General features: G+C 42.9%; 1 protein-coding gene across 5 annotated transcripts in view; it reads left to right on the forward strand.

Annotated features, from left to right (window-relative positions):
• The window catches only part of CALD1 (caldesmon 1), a 198,152-nt gene that overhangs the window by 98,704 nt on the left and 79,907 nt on the right, over positions 1–19,541 (forward strand). For all 5 annotated transcript variants that reach the window (XM_075505398.1, XM_075505390.1, XM_075505407.1 and 2 more), the window contains one exon: positions 716–827. In XM_075505398.1, coding sequence (XP_075361513.1) covers positions 757–827 — 71 coding nt within the window. In that variant the 5' untranslated portion in view covers positions 716–756. The remainder of the gene's footprint in view (positions 1–715; positions 828–19,541) is intronic.

Genomic DNA, 19,541 nt, shown 5'->3' on the forward strand with positions numbered 1-19,541 from the left:
AAATTGCTACTTTTGGTTCTTTGAGCAGGATTTATACATAGTTTGGCTCCTCCTGGGTGGTATTTAAAAACTGCGGCTTATTTTCCTTCTTTCCTCTTTTCCTTCTCTCTTCTTTTCTCTTCCTTTTCTCCTATTTTCTCTTTTCCTTTTCTCTTCTTGTCCCTTTCTTTTCTCATTTTCTCTTTTCTTCTTGTCCCTTTCTTTTCCCATTTTCTCTTTTCTTCTTTTCCCTTTCTTTTCCCTTTTTTTGAAGTGGGGGTGGGAACGGAGAGATGAGGACTAACTTTTGCAAAACTTTTAAATATGTGTGCAACTAAAGAAAATAAGAAATATCTTGTGCAGCATTTTTACTGCTTCCAGTAAAAATTGGAAGCTTAAAGTTAAAATCCTGCTGAATTGTTGCTTTTGTTTGTAGAAAAGACCTGTGACGTTACAAATAGCTAGTCTGTGGCTAACAGATGTATACAGTCCTTACTTAAAGCATGTTGATTTAATTTTAACTAGGAAACTAAATGCAGGCATGGGCTATGTTTATCCTACAAGGCATTTCATTAATCTTGTTTATCTCAACAATACTGAGGAAGTTAAATTTTTTGATGGAAAAAGAAAATAGTTACAGCGAAGTTAAGAAAGCAAAACAAAACTAAATGGACTCAGTTCGTTAAATGCATCCATTGTGTTTTCTTTCTCATCTAAGTGGTCATCTCCCTTTTAGATTTGGATCTTTCCAGAGCTCTGAACGCTTGAACACCCACCATGGATGACTTTGAACGCCGCAGAGAACTCAGGAGGCAAAAGCGTGAGGAAATGCGCCTTGAAGCAGAGAGGTGAGGTATTATGTATGGAAAATGGTGCCGGTGGCTTGCCTGTGATTAGCAGTGGCTTTGAGGATTCCTGTCTTAAATTCCAAAGTATGCTATAGCTAACCAAAGAGTCCTCGCTAATGCTATGTGCTGTAAAATAGCTTTAGTTGATATTGTGGGAGAGGCTGGAAGTCAGGGGTGTCTGGTGTCTAATTCTTTTAGGCTGTTGTAAATGCCCTGGCTTCGAGTTATTTTGTTATATGGATAAATGTAAACAGTGAAGGTGGACTATGGCCACATGAAATTATTGATAGGAAAACTCATGCTCAGATGCCATGTGAGTAAGTGCTGTGCGGAAGGGATTGTGTTTGTCTTTTCGGACATAGAGCTAAAATTTTAAGATATCCACTGAAAGCTGAGATACACTTGGTATATGTAGTATAGCATATCTGTGAATTGTCTGCCATTACTGTGCAATTGCTGTTGTATTTGTACTGCCTGTCACTTTTTATTCGTTTACAGCCACTTTCTGTGGGCAACAAGGGCAGCATTTGCTATCAGTTATTACAGATTTACTTTGGTGCAAATGAGAACAGAACTTGATGTGGGTACGATGATGTCAATTTATGAAAGAAGCAGAATGAAAATCCTGGGAATGACATTTCATTAACTAACCCCATTTTACACCTGTACAGTTCCATTTGCTTTAATGGAATTTCCCATGATATACACTGGAGTAAGCAGGGAGAATGTCAGGCTCCATTTATTTTTGTAATGTCTTCACTCATATAAAGATTTGATTTAGTTTATTAACACTGCAGTGATTTAAAAAAATGGAACTTAGGTTGTTTTCTTATTTTTGATCTCGTTTTTGTATTTACTTTTGAATATGGACCTCATTTTCGTTTGTGGTCTTTCTCACGTGCTGACAAAACCATGGTGTTTCGGGTTCTGAATGCTGTAGAAGAAAATACATTTTCAGAGCAGTTTTAAATGGAAGTCAGCAGAATGCAGTACCAAATATATTTTGTATGCCTGCTTCGAGCTTTTTAATAAGGCCCTGCTACATAAGCAGGACTCTCTGATGGAAGCTGATGATACCTGGGTGGGAAACCCCAGGTGGACGAGATGCAATAGCCGCCTGTCTTCTGAAGGAAGTGTTGCCATGCAGAACTGGGTATGTGAGCTCTCGCCAGGCTATAAGCTGAACCCGTGAGCTCTGGAAAGCAGCAGCATCGCCTGCAGATAAACAAACTCACGTGAAGCATGGTGGCCGAAGGGAAATGAGGCGGCAGCTTCCCTTTGCAAAACGCAGCCGTCACCTGGTTGGTGACCTCCCCAAAAGGCAGCGGAGGAAATGTGCCGTGGCACTAAACTGCTTTCTTGTTCCAGAAGGTTTCGCCCCAGGCCTGGGGCAATATGTTTTTGTTGGGCAGCATGGGAGGAATTGCAGAGCCCGTGCTAGTGCACGGTATAGCGTAGGGTATTTATATACTTCTAGTGTACTTCTGCTTTAAGAAAATCTTTTTAAGGAAAGGCTGAGACTTTAAGGTTTCTTGCTAACAGAGGCCCTGGGTGGCCTGTGGAGGATGCTGTGGGGTGCAGTTTGGGAGGTGTTTTTTACTACGGAAAAATGCCACTTGCACTTCCCTGTGAAGGCATCCCAGCCCTCGTACAGAGGCTGTGTGGTGGTCTGGGCATCAGCGATGTGGCGTGGCCGGCTTGCGGAGGCAGTGATTGCCGCAGGGCATTGGGTATAAGGGGCTCTGCCCTTGCCACCATGGAAGCTGAAATCCAGGACTTCTGGTGTATCCATAAGTCACCGTGTGGCCTGCGGTTTTATGCATGGGCCCAGCTCTGGTCCCTGATCACGCATGGGGAAACCAGAGCCCTGGAGAGGCAAAAGCTGCAGCCAGTGTCCGGCGTCCCTTGATGGAGCCCTCCCTGGGGAGCCCTGCAAGCCGATGGCGATACCTGCCCCTGCCCCTGCGTGATGGGGAAGCCAAGCAGTTGGGCCAGAGAGCGATGGCTGCTGACGCTGGAAACAGCCTCCTCCCCACCCACCCACGCCTGCTTTTGGGAAGTGTTTTTGCTACATCTGGGGCAGCTTTGCTGGGGTTTTGTGTGGTGACCTTTGTGGGGGAGGCGAGCTCGGTGGCAGCCCGGCCAGAGGAGGGCTTGGGCCCGTGTCCCTGTTTTCTGCTGAATTGCTGCAGAAGAGCTCTGTGCCCTTTCCCACACATTTGAAATCTTTTAGCAATAAATTGCCGTACGCTAAGTTTTGCTGTACTCCCTCCACTGCTGCCAACTTCAAGCATCCAAGTATCATGAGTCAGACCCCTTAAAAGTCACAAGACTGCTTTAAAAATCTTGAGGTCTTAAAAATAATTTAGTCTGGCCTTTTTATTTTTGGTTTGCCTTAACAATAACAGAGCCTGATTCTCAAGTTCAGATGTGACTCTGGGAGCTGGGACCTCCCCAAACCTGCCTCAGCAGGGGCAACACCAGGGAGGAGCTGAGCGTCCGCCCCGTTGCATTGCACCGCTCACGTCGAGCTAAGGGCAGCAGCATTTGGGCAGTTATTAACAAATGAATACATCATGCTGGATTGTTTTTGGCGAATTCAGATTTTTAGGGATTTGGGGGATCATCTTCACGTTTAAAAATATGACTACAACGTGTTCGTGTACACCTCTTAAGCCACAGCAATCTTCTTGCCAGACCTCCATCTGTCTGAACACTTTCAGGTGTTTTACCAAGTGAATCGTGCGGTCCTAAAAAGCAGCATGGAGGCTGAAAATGCTCCATCAGCTCTGAGCACTGGTACCTGCTGTTCAGGCACAGGGCATTCCTCTGCACTCTCCCATCAGTGGGCTGTAGCCTTGCTATGGGGAAACCACCGCTGGTGGTAAGCATTTCCGCTGGGAGATGGACAGATGGATGATTATGTGTAGTCTGTAACATGTTTGCTAGGTCTCCCAGACACTGTTTAGGCTTCTCTGAGTTGAACAGTAAACCCAGAAGTGCAAGCAGCCATATCAAATAGCAGTATTTGTAACTCAAACAGCAGTATTTGTAACTCAGCCAGCCTCAGTGACGCATTTTGCTACTTCCTGGGATAAAGGCACACAGGAAGCCTGTCTTCCCAGCCTGATGCCCGTGCCCAAGAGAGATCAAGGGATGGAGATGCCTTGTGGCATGATGCACTCATGCACTACATGCCCGAGAGGGAGTGACTTCACCTTATTGTGTCTTCCCCAGGGGCCAGAGGCTGTGTGGGGACTGGTCAGGATACATGTGCCGTCAGCTTCCCAAGTGTCTGTCATGCTGGAGCCAGTGATGTCCAGCCACTTCTGTCTAACGCTTACTGCAAGTTCGATCCTTGAGGGCTGATATTAGGCTTTGTGTTTTGGGTTTTTTTCCATTAGAAAGCTGTTGGAAATGATGCTTTGTTGTGCTGTGTAGCCCTGGCATTCTGGGTTGATACGCTTAGGATTGATCCTGAGGAGAGGCTGGCTTTGTCTTTTAATGACCAACAGTGTGGTTCACCCTGGCATGTGCTTTGGCTAGTAGTTCATGCTGTGGCAACTTAGATATAGATTGCCACCAACTCAGAAAGCTAGTGGTTTTTTGGCATTTTAAGCTCTTACCATTTCAAGGTATCCCACGTGTCCTGGATTCCCCACACAGGCTCGCTGCACCCACCCAGAAATTTTGTCCAGCCAGAATTTTTTTGACTATTTGTATTTGCCTGGGATCTCTGGAGGCCTATCAGCATGTTTGGAGTAGCAGTGCAGACCTGTCTAGGGGGCATGCGGCCAACAGCAAGCATGTGGGGCTTCGTCCAGTTTTCTCCCAGGCTGTCAGTTTTATTGCACATGCTCAGGCTGGTGGGGACCCAGCAGCTCTTGCACCTCATGGGGGAACAAGGCTTTCCAGGCATAGGCTGGGAAACCCAGGACAAAGTATGGCAGCATTAACTGTGCCCAACTGCTAGCATTTTGCATGTGGTTTGTACTGATCAGGTGCAAGGTGAGGGAAAATAGGACCCTGCCAGCCATTTGGGTGACGGGATGTGCTATGTCTCTAACTGCTCTGCGGCAAAGCCAAGGCTTTATCCTGCTCCTCAGAGGCAGAGGGAGCCCTGCGCCTGGGACGGTGGTGGTATAAAGCCCTGAGGTCCCGGTCCAGAGCTGGCTGAAGTCAGTGGGAAGCTTTCCACCGATTTCAGTGGGCTTTGGATTAAGCCCTACCTGAGTTATTCCAGCCAGATGATTTATGAGACAGTCTCAGTGGCAACCTCGAAGGAGCTGGATGAACGCTTTGCCTTCCCAGCCACAGGGTACATACTGTGCTGGAGTGTCGGGGCCGTCACAGAAATGGGTTGCACTTACATATGGGATTTTTCCCATCAGTTAATTGAAGCACAGGGGATTGACTTCTTTCAACAAGGGAAAAAACAAATGCTACCTGCTGCTTTGTGGCTCTTCCTAGGCAGTAAAAGGTGTTCTTTTGAACAAAACCATCAGGTTTCGTCATTTTGATGTTTTAACTGACACTGGAAGAATTTAGCCTGGGGCTGGGTAGAGTGTGTGTGTCTGGAGGGGTGGTGCTTTGTGAATGAAATCTTGCTGATGCACTTTGGTCTGTCACAGCTGCATGCAGCTGCAGTGAAAAATGGAGGTGAAATACTTCTTGAAGTGACAATAGACCTACTTCCTTGACTTCAGTATAATTGAGAGCAAAAGTTGGCCCCTTGAACTCTCTAAAGAATAGCTCTCAGGTTAATCTATTTAGTACTTAAGCCACAATTTTATGACTGGCTGACTTGCCGTTGCCCCAGCAATGTATTTTCACCTCTCCCTGGTGTTGGGGCTCTTTTAAAAATTATATGAGGAAGCTGATCCAATGTGCTTCATTGCCATACCATCACTACTGCAGACTTCAGGAAGGTCTTAGGGTCAGTGTCAGACTGGTCTCCATTTAGCTGAAGCTTACCTTTGAATCCGAACCACAGCTTTGCCCTGCGTAATGCTCTTCCCTAAGGGATTGCAGGTCGTTTCACGGGGAAGGAGAGGTATTGGTCATCCTGTTGTAAAAATACAGCAAAGAGAAGTGGCTATCTAGCATCAAATCACAAGTCACTAAAAAGACTCTCTAAAACCACGATACTGCTTTGTAGGCCGTGTAGGATCTCCTGACAGGAGCCATAGCTGTCCTGACTAAAGGGCTCATCTTCTTGCAGACCAATCAGATATTACTAAACATAGCCTAAAAAGGTATGTGGGTAGGATGTACAGAGAAACACTGCCATTAAGCTTTATGGTTCCTGATAGCATTAATTACTAAAGGCAGTAGGCTTCTTTTTCAGTAAGATCAGTAGGATTCTTTTTTTTTAAAAGAGCATCCAACAGTTCAATCACAAACTCTCTCCAGCCTCTCATTTAAACAGTTTTATAAGGCGGTGTGGTTCATGTTCATAGACATAGGCTGAAGAATGCTCATAGAAATAACCCAGCTTGCAGGTTGGGGATGGCAGCAGCCGGCAGCAGCCTGCAGCAGGCTGAAAGTCTCCTGTGGTGGTAATTTGCTCAATGTAACTTCAGTTAAAAGGGGACACATGGTTAATCCCAAAACTTATCTTGGTACAACAGAAAAAGAAGTCAAGTGAATTTCAGTCCAGACCTGTGAAGGTAAGTACAGAACTAGCAAGGCATTTAACATGCCTTTTACTGTTCTAGTGCTCCCGTTGAGGCTGGTGTAGCTCAGGTAAACATACAAAGGGCTGATTCACCAAGTTAAGAAGGTAAAACCAGCAGGATCCTACAGTGTACATCTTTGCAGGACTTAATGAGAAGCACGTTGCTTATCTTCTGGATGAGTAAGACAGGACACATTTGTTGCCACAGCATCTTAATGCTTCTGGAGAGCAAGGAAAGGTCATCCTTGTCAGCCACAGAAAGCGGACAATTTCCATTCTCCTCTCCAAGACAGTGAGGGTGAGTGTTCATGTTAGATCAACATTGAATGACCACAAATAGCTTTTGAAACTGCTTCTCATTCCTGCAGTGGGGTTCTCTCTGGTATAGAGTGTACATTAGTGACAAATGTTAAACAGTGTTGAGAGTTTAGGAATGAACATAGATGGTTCCTTTTTAATTATCCCCTACTTCTTGAAACACCAGGACTTGCCCATGTCTTGTTCCTAAATGTCTGGTTACATTTTTATTAAGAGTTTTCAGAGACCATGCTTTGATTCAGGCTTGTGTAACGGAATGAAAAATATGATCTTAATACAAGTTTTCAAGGAGTGCATGTTTAAAAATAAGAGAAGCTGGCTGCATATGCCTAACATGGCATTTCCCAATGTTCATGATTTATTTCAGAACAGTACTTCCAAAAATGTTCGGCCTCTGTCCTCTTGAGGGCTGTGCCCTTGTCTGGTCCAAGCCTCTTTTGCTACTAAAACAAGAGCTACAGTGGTTTTATCTCTCCAAGAACTTCATATATCCTGAAGTTCCAAATACTTTGAGGGTTTCTGCTTGTCTTTCCATAAAATACTCACCTTCTGGTAGAGCTAAGATATGATATCTTCTGCCCAGGAGTTAAATATTAAGACAATGAATAAATAAGATTAGAAGTGCGTGAGGGTTGAGAACAAATCGAGGCAAAGTGCTCCAGCTGTTAACCTGTCTTCACAGCTACCTTTAATTCCAGGACTGACAGGACCTATTTGGATTGTCAAGGTGAGTTTGGCCCTTCACATCACATTGATCGCTGTTCCTGCAGTTCTTGGAGCTCATTCTTAAGCCAGACAGAAAAGCGTGACACAGGGGCTCATTAAAGCACACCCTGCTGCTGTCACTCTCAAGTGAGGGTGGATACTAGACAAATCTTCACTATTGTAGCATTTCAGATGCCCTGGAGGAAATAACCAAACACATGCACAGCTGAGTAGAACCTACCACTTAATTTTACAGCCATTGTGTGTTTTGCAGATTATGTTTTCTTTAAAGTCCTTATGGAGAAATGTTTTATAAAAGAAGTTTTGTTCTTCCAAGTAGCTAGACATACAGAATATAAACTTTACTGAGCTAACCCCACTGCAATTCCTAAGCAGACAACAAAATCAGCTCCTCAGTATTTCAGATATTAATCCCACATGGATGTTAAGGTAATTCTGTAATCTCTGTACTATGTCTACTGTACCAGCCAAGCTTTTAGGAGGACAGCCCAAATCCAGCACTCAGGCAGCTGGCAAAATGCCCATCTTTCACCTCTTTCAACAGAGTGGCAGGTTTGCTTTGGAAGCTCCAAAGAGTTTGGGAAATTCTTGGGTCAAAAGCACCCCCTCCAAGCCTATAATCAGGTAACCCACCTACCACCAAAGGGAAGTCTGCCCTTTTGTTTCTTGCTGTATTTTTATTAGCTTTAACTAGACCGAAGTCCTTGATGAACTGATCTTATTGAAATGCCTAATAAATATGGCCATGGAGGCACAGTTTTTGGTGCTTGTCATTGACAATTTTAGCATGCATATTTAAAAGGGCACCATATGAGAAGTAATACAACATGGTATTTTATCATGATTTTCAGGATTAGACTGAAGCATAGGCACTGCACAAAGAAAATCACGAGGCTGTAGGAAGGTAGCTGGTATAGTACAAATAAGTGCCAATGGCTGTTCTGTCATGTTTATGTTGAAAAACAACATCTCTTTAATATCTTATGTGCAAATTGGCAGTGTGCAGTCAATTAAGCTACGGTAGCCTGCAGAGCTCTTGCAGCTCTGTGCATCTGTCATTGTACCTTCAAACGGTGTAAATCATATCTGCCATCAGAATTTTCTCATACGAAAAACTTCAGAAACTTGAAATGCAAAAAGCTGCGTTAACTGAACATTTGCCTAAGGCTTATGAAGGCACAGAGCCTTCACACTCCCTGTACCAGCCACAGCGGAGCAGTGTGGTGCCTGTGACTATAGGTATGTATGTCCCTCAGAGGCAGACACGGCACCTCAGTTTCCCTAGCAGCATTTTCTGTCCCTTGGCAAGGACTACATCAGCCCTTCATGTAGGTTACCTTCAATTAACTCAGTTATGGCAGAGACCAAAGACACTGTCCTAAAACAACCCAGAGTAAAGGAGGTTTGGTTCTTGGTCCCTGGGTCTACTTTTGTCAGACTCTTTCTTAGGCAGGGCAATCCCCCATCTTCATTGATCTGGACAGCCAGTGTCAGTTGTCAGAAAAACATGCATGAACCATTGCTAAGTCTTATTAGATTCCTAATCCAGTCTCTCTTCATAAATAAAAACAGTTGATCTGTATTTCTTTCTAAACAGTAAGTATATGATTGAGCTCTCAGCTGCTTAGTCACTTCCCATGTGCCTGATACCCAAAACTAGCACAAGAGGCAGGGCTAATTTAGTTCATTGTATAAAGCCTTCTCAGGCCATAGGATTGTGCATACCTCTTCACACACATGTGTATGCTTACAAATGAGTTGTCTGAAAATTCTACGTTAACCCCCTTCTCTTGATTAAAAAGGGCCTTATTATTAATAGTAATGCTCCACAACAAATTTCATTTAGTTTAAAGAAAAGTAAAAGGAATACTGCGTTGTTCCCATACAGAAGAAGCTAATGGTTCAATATCCCTGTATCTTAAGAAAGGTTCAAAAAATATTTTCAGGCAAATACATCGTGCATTGATATATTCACCAGCAATAATATATTCTATAGCCTGCATGTGCTTGTTGCAAGTGGCTGATGGCATACATCCTGGTGGTCCAGCCTGCCCGCTGAGATGGGCAATATGGAGTCTTGATGCTTTTTTGGGCAGAGGGTCATCAAGTGCTGCTCAGAGAGCTGGTTACTTCTCACAGCCCCTGCCACGCAGGTTCACAGAATCGCAGAATTGTATAGGTTGGAAAAGACCTTTAAGATCATCGAGTCCAACCGTAAACCTAACACTACCAAGACCACCACTATACCATGTCCCTAAGCACCTCATCCAAACATCTTTGAAATACCTCCAGGGATTGGGGACTCAACCGCTTCCCTTGATTGCTACTGCAGCCCTCCTTGCTGTTGCCTAAGAGGGAAGGTGGGAGCAAAGCGAGCAGGGCTGCCCTGCGCTGCCTCCCTGCCACAGCACCCACACCCTGGCTCCCGAGGCTGAGCAGCTACTTGTGGGTAGTGCATCTGGGGCTGGACTTGGGCTGGGGGTCCTGAGCCCAGCTGCTGAGGTGTGAACTGCCCTGCGCACGTGGTGACACAACGTTGTGTCTGGAGGAGGTGCTGAGTAGAAGCTGCTGCGGAAGGAGAGCATTGGTGGTGTTTAATTTGCTCTTTTGCTCTAAATAGAAGAGAGTAACTAAAGCAGCCTCTAAAACTGCAAATTTCCAGACTTGGATGGGTATGATCTCTTAGCTGTTACATTGCAATGGCTTCTTTTTAGTGAATGAACTTGTTGCTTAATTGTGTCACTATTCTTCAGGGCATTCTGGGCTTAGAATGGTAGAAGTTATTAGGCATGATAGAAATTGCACTTATTACCCTACTGTGAGACTCTTTAAGGAGTGACATGAAAATGAGTTTAGCCAGTGGATTTCTAGGAGCATCTGCTTCTCAGTGTGAGTTTGCATTTTATTATCATCTTTATGATCTAATATCTGAAATTAAACCAGATAATCAGAAGATTCGATTTCCCTTTAAAAAACTGAGGCCAATTTGTTTGCAGGGATAATAGATTAAATGAAGTCAAATGCTAACAAGTTTTACGCACAAATAAGCATAGTATGTAAACGCTATCAAATTGCTGACAGCCTGGGCAAAGTTACCCTTTCATGGCTCAGTTCAAAGAACTATAGAGGAAAAATGTGATTTGCAAATGAAACTCCAAACTGATTCCAACTTGCAGAAGCATCTCATTTGGTCAATTAGCTCCTGCATTTTTGGCTTTGTGCCTTTAAACAAAGCTTTAATTACTGAAAATAAATGTTTATAAGCAGCTTTATTTCTCTCATCATAACCTACTTATTATCTTGTGCTAAACAAAGAAAATCCTCCTTGCCAGCAGATTGTCCTTGTGTGATCAAGGTCTTTCATAGAATGAAGGGAGACATCAGGTGGCTGTGCTTCTTGGGCAAATTAATTCATCAGTGCACAGCTCAAGAAATATTCCTGCCCAGAAATAAGGTCAGTGGGCAACTGCTCCTTAGAAAAGAAGTCTGGTGACAGCACAGTCCCCGAGGATGCTAGCATGCAGCGTGATCAGAAGGTTGGGTTAACAGAAGTGATATAGCTACGATTAGCAAGAGCAGTAGTTGTGTCAGCCTTGCAGCTGAGCCCTTCTCTTCCTGGGGAACAGCGAGGGTGATGGGAAGTGGAAAAGTAAGCAGGATGCTTTTCTTTTCGTTTATTGGAAAGTATAAACCAGTGGGTAGTGTATTTGACAGCTGAAGTTTAGCCTCATCTTGGTTGACATCAAGAAAATATAAATAGATGTTATTTTTCTCCCCTTTATGTCAAAACCTGTTAGTTGGACTGAATAAACTTGCTTATTAATAGCCTTTGCTGGATAGTCTGTTGAGAAAAGTCCAGCAAGTTTGTCACGCTGACATAGAAAATCAAGGGAAAGCTGTAACTCAACAGCTAGTTGTGACTGTCCTTTTTTTTTTTTTTTTATTTTTTTTTTTCCCCCTGACATTAGCTGAAAACATGCCTGTTTCCTTTAAGGTAGCTCGTGACCCATTTTCAGTGTGGACATTATTTAAGCCAACAACAAGGACTGCTCTAGCAAGAGGTTATCTTCTAGGCAGACTGTGTTCTTGTGCTGAGGCCATAAGAGAGGTGCTGAAAATTGGTCCTCAAAAGAGGGCTTCTTCAAAGGTTTTGTTAAGTTAATTCCCCATACCAGTACTTCCCTCTTCCAACAACACAAGACAACATCTTGTCTACTGGTGTTTAAACTGATTCACTTGAACAAGTGCTGCCTTCTTTGTGAGCCCTTTTTGTATGATTTAAACCTGATGTATGTCATGGTAAATTTTTAAGTCAATTAAGTGCACACAGTGGAAAGTAATCAAATTACCATGACTCGATTTACTGCTTGTCAGCTGAGCCTCTTGCAAGGGAGGTATCTTATTGTTAAAGTGTGGGACGGTAAGCCTGTTTACATTTGGACAAGTAGGTTTGCATAGATTTAACGCACTTGGTTTCAAACCAGGTTTGAGGCAAACTTCTGCAACTTCTGTGTACAGACAATGTCTTTGTGACTGTGGTGAGGTGCATTGGTGCTGGACTCCTGGATGAGGAATCTCTGTTGATCTTAATTTTCCATGCAAATCCTGCCTCTTTTTACAGCTGCTTGTTTCTGCTCTTAACGTGGCTCTGTGGAGAGCTGGGTGGCACAGGTGATGATAGACAGGGAATATCAGACACTGACCTACCTCCAGTCCCTTAATGTTACCATGTTGTATGAAGTCAGGTACAGATCAGGGGAAGGCTGGTATTAGATGGGTGAATCAGATGTTACGCACATCCACCAACTGCTACCGATCAAGAAATGGAGAGCTCAGGGACCCTCTGCAAGCCACTGTGGAGTCAACAAATGGATACAGCAATTCCTGGTCCTGGCAGCTGGATTCCTGCAATGGCTTGAACTCTTATAGCTAGCTGTTTCAAAGGAGTATCCTACAAAGATGAATAGAGAGAGAGACTAGAAAGAAAAATCTGAGCAACATCACTTTTAAAGTGAGAAAAGCACTGCAGGACTGACTGAGAACATATACGCTTGTTCACAAGACTTACAGCTTCTTACCACAAGAAGGGTTCCTATGTGTAATAGCTTAATGCTCAGAAATATGTCTTTTTGGGTTGGGTGTGTGTGTGTGTATGTTGAGCAAATTTCTGACTTCAGCAAGCAGACAGTGCTTACAGGAGCAAGCTGGTTTCATTTATAAAATTGCCAGCCCTCTAGTGATAAGGAGAAAATCAGATACTCTATGTATCAATCCTGGGCATTTCTGAAAAGCATTGTTATAATACAGAGGTGAGAAAGATATAGGGGTGAAGTTGGCCGCAGAGCAGAATGCCTCCTTAATATAAAGAATAAAACTTTTTCCATCTGTATTTTTGAACAGAGAAAAGGAAGGAGGTGGTATAAATGGCTTTTAGTCAAATGGACCTTTTGGTGAAAAAAAAGATACCTCATAAATTTGTTTGTGGCCTTCATGTGAATTCAAAATTTTTTCAGCAAAAACTAGCTATCAGATTTTCACAAAAATGCTTACAGTTGCTAAAGTCACCGACCACAAAAGACTGTCTCCATTCCTCCCACTTAGTGCTTATCATCTTGTGAGAGGACCAGAGCACAGTGGAGACTGGAGAGGAAAGCCCTTCTGATTACCCATGTGCAGATGATTTTTGTCCTTATGCCCCCTCATGAGATGATTATACCATTGCATTTGTATGGCACATCATGCCATCCCTTGAGATGAAGTTCTCAGCATCCAGTCTGGTTTTCTACCTTTCCCCTATGCAAAAAACTTTTATGACTGGATTGAAAGGAAAAAAAAAAAAACATGTATATTTCCACCGGAATATCATGACTAGTTTCTTTAGAATAGATTTCTTTTACTAGCCTGCAACTGCTCAGCTGAACAGAACTTGCAGCTTTTTCAAGTTCTTCTTCAGCCCATACAAAATGACGAGCTTTTTCTGGGTGCTGTTGCTCAGAACATTCCTGAGATTCTCCAGTGGCTGTTACTTCAGTGTCTTAATAAGGCAGCTCCATAGCTGGGAAAGACAAGGAGATGGCTTTTCTAAACACTGGCTACACATGGATTCCTTTTATGGTCCAGCTTGCACAGTGGGGTATTCCTCTGAAGGTCAGCGACATGGATAACAAAGTGCTTCCCACTGCAGCTTACTTTGTGAGAGCAGGCATCATGTGTCTGGTGCCACATGTGCAGCCTGCTCTGAGGAGGAGGAGAAAGACATAGGTGGGTAGGGAACTGTAGAAAGAGGGGGAAAAAGCAGTGCATTAAGTGCTGTGTATTTTGTATTGATGCTATTGCTGTGCTCACTGGGGCTGCAGGATGTGGTTGTGTATACCACGTACAGAATATGTGTGCATGTGCTGGGCTGATATTTTGTAAAAAATGCCCCTAATAAACTCCTCAGTAGGGCTTCAGGGTTCAGGTCATCCCACAGCAATACCAAGGGCAAATTTTCATGTCATGCTCATGAATTTGGCTTTTCATTCTCCCAACAAAATGGGACAGAGTACTAATGACCTTTTCAAACCAGTGAGTTATGATGGCTGGAGGGGCTGTCTGTACTGGAATGCCACAAGATGAATTTGTTTAAGCAAAAGGTTTAATTCCCCCCCCCCCCCCCCTTTTTCTCTCGTACAACCTAGTGAGTCTTTTATCTCATTAGCATGTAATCATCTTCTTATACTGGAGGGTTGCATAAGTTCCTTCAGGGCTATTGTCTTATTTCTCACCCAAATTTTTCATGGAATAGATGAGTCACTTGAATATTCTAAAGAGAAGGAATATATTGGTGATTAATTTAATATGAGAAAACCCCCTACTAAGTAATGAAAATCTCATCATGTTTTGTCAGTCCTGAATATATGTACAGGATATACATAAATTGAATGAAGAAAATATATCTTCAAGGCAAACCAGAAATGTTTAGGCATATTCAACGGGTCTGTAATCTAATTTTTCATTTACTGATTATTGTCAGATGGACTAATACAGTACCTAATTAACCATGAAGACAATGAAAGACTTTAACTGTGTCACCAGCTCTGACACTGTTTGAGAAAAGAGAAGCGCTTGAAGGTGTTGTTTTGGTGACTCACATCTTAAAAGTCTAACTTTCTTCATCTGTTTCCCTGTTGCTTCGCTGGCTCCATCCTCATTTCACCTATCGTGCTCACATCATACTTAGAATGAGATCCTGATGTACTGACTTTGATATCATTATAGGTCTTGCATGCTTGTGGTTACGCTGGCTTTGGAGGGAATGTGACTTCTCAGTCTGTTGGCTGCATGGTTTTGCTGGATATGATATCTTGCTTTGAGGAGATAAAGGCACAAATGCACAGAAGTGGAGCAAAGATCACAAAACATGCCGTGTGGTTGATGAAAGCTTTTGAACTCTTGTCAATGCTTGCTGATAACGGAAGAATTCTGAAACAGAAACAACCATTAAAGAATATGTTTTAAAGCAGGATAGATCTAGGAGGAAAGAGCTAGCCCCCAGTTAAACTCAGAGGACCCATTTCACAGGCTGTGTCACACCTTCATAGCTGTTCCATGTTATATTGCATTCAGTGTTTAAGGCTTGCTTTCACTCATTTCAGTCTGAATCCTGTTTTTAGTAGTTGTGCACATTTAGCTATTACTCTGGATTTAAGGGATTGGTATAACTGAGAGCAGAGATCATCTGTCCTGTCCTCATTATACTGCTGGAAGAAAATATTGGTAAGATGTTTTGGTGACTAGGAATGACTTTTCTGACACCAACCCGTCTTCCTTTATTTATTGGTTGTTCTTCCCTCAACTTGGGCTGTACCCTGTCATCAGTTTTTAAGCCAAATTCTTTATGGAAGTCAATAGGGAGTCCTGCGCAAAGGGAAATGACATAATGTTGCCCTTTAGTCCTGCCTACAGAGAAGCAGACTTGGGAAACATGCACATTTTCCTAATTACCAAGCACTGAATTCACAGCATGTGTTCATTTTCTATCGACATCCGGCAGCTACCCAACATATTGTAAATTGGGCCATTTGTATTCAAGACAATTGTTTTCAATAAAAATATTCTGAATGTTGCCTTTATTTGGATTACATATGGTAAATGTTGAAGTCTTCACTGCTCTGAGGTAAAGAATGTGCCATTTTTATGGGAAACATTGAGTGTTCTTAGCTAAAATGTCTCCTTGTCCCACTGGAGTGCATGATTTTGTAGGCCACCACCTTTTACTCAAGCAGTAACTGCATTTTGCTAGAGATGTGTGTCTCTATAGTTTGTAAAGCACTTTTGCTAGGAAAGATGCTTCTGTAAATGTAACCTATTATCATCTGAACTGTCAGCTTTTACAAGGGGATGGGTTGCAGGTTCATGACCCACTTCTGTAGTGCTTTTAAGTTGTTCTTCTGCAGGGCAGGATAAACAGAGTTGCAGAAGGGGTTTAAAATGAAGACTTTTAAAATAGGATAATCTCTTTGCTAGTTAGAATTCAGGCTCTTTAAAGTTTAAGTGCTTAATTAGATGAAGTAAGAATGTAACCATAAGGGCATAAACATGAAGAAATTTGGCTAGAGGAGGCTGCTTGAAAGGTAGCTGAAAAGGATTCCTTCTGTTGGGAATAGTAATGCCATTTTAACTATTTTTACTCCTTCCTTTAGCACTGTAGTGCCTCTCTTATAACACAAGCTGCTTTGTACATCCCCATAACCAGAGCATCTGAGGCCTTGTCAATTATTTACTAAATATATATATCCCTGCATCATCCTTGCAACGTGGTAGTGCTGTTCTTTAGCTTTGTTAATAGGGAGTGAAGAGGGACTCAGTGGCACAGCCAAAAATCTATCAGAGGGGATGTATAATCCTTGTTGCTTGCCTACTTGTTTATTAGATCTTCTGCAAGCTGCAGCTGCAGAATTTGAAGAATCATGTAGAAATCACCCAGGACCTCAGTTTTTAGTACCATCATTTTCATACGGGCCATTTTTAGGAGAAGCCATGAAAAGCAGCTTTGGTGATAGGCTTCAGGAATCCTCCTCCATAAGTTTTAAAGTCTTTAGATTGAAGGTTGGCCCACCTCTGTTGATTACCTTTAATAAGAACTCCATGTATATTTTATTGCATGGAAAATTAGATGCGGAGCCATTGTTTATCTCTGCCACTTACTTACTGCTGACTCTTGGATGTTGATATGGAGATATTGCAGTGCGTGTGCTGATGATTTCCCCTGGCAAGGGAGGATGCTTAGGGTGACAGCCTGATAATACTGGACTTGTTAGCTGTTGGGTGGCTGGTACTGAGATGGCATGAACCGATTTGCATAGCCTATAGGGGTTTTGTGGAGCAGCTCTGTTCTTAATTCAATAAATACTTCCAGAAGATGGAGAGGAGTAACAGCACCTCCGTGTAGCCCTTTTCCACTGGATTTTGTGGGATTTCACCTGGTATAGCTTTTGTTTAAGGGGAGACTGACGAGTCTTTCAAATACCTGTGCAAGCTTTAGAGTCACATCTTGAATGGTCAGTGGATAGGGCACTTTAATACATTGCTGAGCGTCTGTGTGAGAGAAGGACGTGGAAGACATCTGGAGACTTGTTCTGGCCAAAACTAACAAACATGATGCTGATTTTTTGGGAAAGCAATCAGAAAATAGGGCAGGAGCAATACCAGACACTTTGACCGAAGGTACTTTTCTGCCATTTGTGAACTGGATTCAGCATCTGGGATAGCAGCTATGGCCATATCAGATTATTATTTTTTCCCTGTTTTTGTCTTCCTCTTTTTTTTTTTTTCCTTAAACCAGAACCATGTCCCTGTTTCTTGTAAATGTGCCTTTGTCATCATGGGTTTAGGCTGTCATAACACATTTTACCTCAAGCTCCATCTTTAATCATTTAGTGGCAGACCTGGGAATAGAAGCCATGTCTAAGCCACGGGACCGCATCATCTCTCTAAGGCAGAGAACAGCTGTGAGCTTTCTTACAGAGTAGCCTGCTCTGCCGTTTGCTTGCAAACTGTATTTCGGGCATCTCATAAACTAGGGCAAATGCAACTTCACCTTTTAATAAAGAGCAGTATGAGTCTCAAAAGACACAGAACTGCCTGCAACCTTGTTTACGCAGAGAAAGGGAATGTGGCAGTTGAGCCTGTACATTTAATGAACACTGTGAACAGATAATAAATTAAGACTTTTTTGGGGAGGGGGGGAAAGTCGCCTATGTAACTCCACTCTATTTGCTAGACTTCCTCCTCCCTATCCCCACTCCCCATTATTTATCAATTAAATATGCTAGGAGTAGTGAGCTGCTGACCACGGAATTGGAGAGGGGGTGGGATAATAGTTATTATCCTGTTCCAAAAGCCATAATACTGGATACCAGAAAGAATGAGAGTCAGATGTAGATGATGCTGTTGAGTTGCCATTGGTAGAACAGAATGTACTGTACTATCCAGCTATGGTCGTTGCTGTGTCTAAAACCATATACTATGACTGAAATGTGGATGTCAGTCTGTAGCACTTGTGTGGTTTATAGGCTCCTCATTACGTCGCTAAACTGTGTGCAATAGATTAAACTACCATTAAAATTCCATGTCTCAAAATGGCTTATTTTGCTGCACTAACTTTCCTCTGCTTTCATGGAGAGTTGCATGCAAGTGAAGAGAGTCTTATCGTTCAGGCAGTCAAAGGTTCCTGTTATTCCTTCTGTGGGCAAAATTCTCATCAATTTCCTCCTTACAAAAAATGGATTAAATACTTGTATGCTGCTTTTTCACAAAACCTGTATTGCTAGAACCTTTTGGTGATGGGGAGCTAGAAAAGAGTGCTGAAAACTGGGAAAGTTTATCTCAAAGCCTTTCTACAAATAAAACTGGGGAGGAGGGAAAGTTCTATGTTTCCTGCAAGGCGACAACGAATATCTCTGTTTTCCTTCAGATGGTAATTTGTTCTATTAAGAAATAAGGGTAGAGGCCTTGCATCCTAGTACTAGGCTGTGAACCCTATGTCCTGAGAGGGCTGGGGAGCAGAGCAAAATGCTCTCTGTTTCTGGTGGAGGGGACAGGGGTTGATGTTATCACTGTGAAACATGTGCTGCCGCAACCTGAGTTGCTTTGCTGCTTGGCTTCTCTCCTCTGCATTAGCTAAATCATGCTTAGCAACTCCCCTTTTGCTGCTCGGTGTACTTAACTTCAAATCAGTAGTGTTCCAGTACTATCTGGAGTCACAAATTAGAAACCAGCACCAAGGATTTAAACTGAACGTGAACTCAAAACTAGTTTAAGCTGTTATTCTTTTCTTGAACTGCAACTCAGTCCAAATCATTATTTTAAAAAGTCTCTTTTTAATTCAAATCTTAACTTGAATTGAAGGAGCCAAACTGGAGCCAAACTGAAGCCAAACCAAAGCTAGGCTGAAAAATATACATTAGTTGAACTTTATGATTAGAACTGTACTGCAAAGTCCCTTACACATATGCAGTGAAGAGAAAGGCTTCTGCTCTGAAAATCTTGCAGTCTTAATTAACACAGGGTGTGCACAGCTGATTGACAGAGAAGCGGCAGAATATACAGTCAGGCAATTACAGATAACACAAACTGTGGTCAGGACTCAGCTAATTAACTGTGAAGTCATTAGCAAATGTGACCCAGGCACAGTGATTGCACTGAAAGACAAGCTTTATAGGGAGATCTGAAAAGGGACGAAGCAGGATCTCTCTCACCTACCCTTGCACCCCAAGATGCAACTGCTTACCTGAGACCAGGAGGAGGATATAGTTCCTGGGGGGGTTTGAAGAGGGCTTTGGTCACCCTGTTAGACCCATCTAATGGGACACATGCACTTTATCATGTACAGGTGGGGGGGGTACAGGCCCCTTCCCCCATTCATATCACAGGTGTACCCTGCGCTAAAAAACCACACCAGCAGTACCTGCAATCTGATGTCATGGGCTATCTCAGCAAAGCTTTCTATG

This window comes from Mycteria americana, chromosome 1 (genome assembly GCF_035582795.1).
Source record: "Mycteria americana isolate JAX WOST 10 ecotype Jacksonville Zoo and Gardens chromosome 1, USCA_MyAme_1.0, whole genome shotgun sequence".
Classification (NCBI taxonomy): Eukaryota; Metazoa; Chordata; class Aves; order Ciconiiformes; family Ciconiidae; genus Mycteria; species Mycteria americana.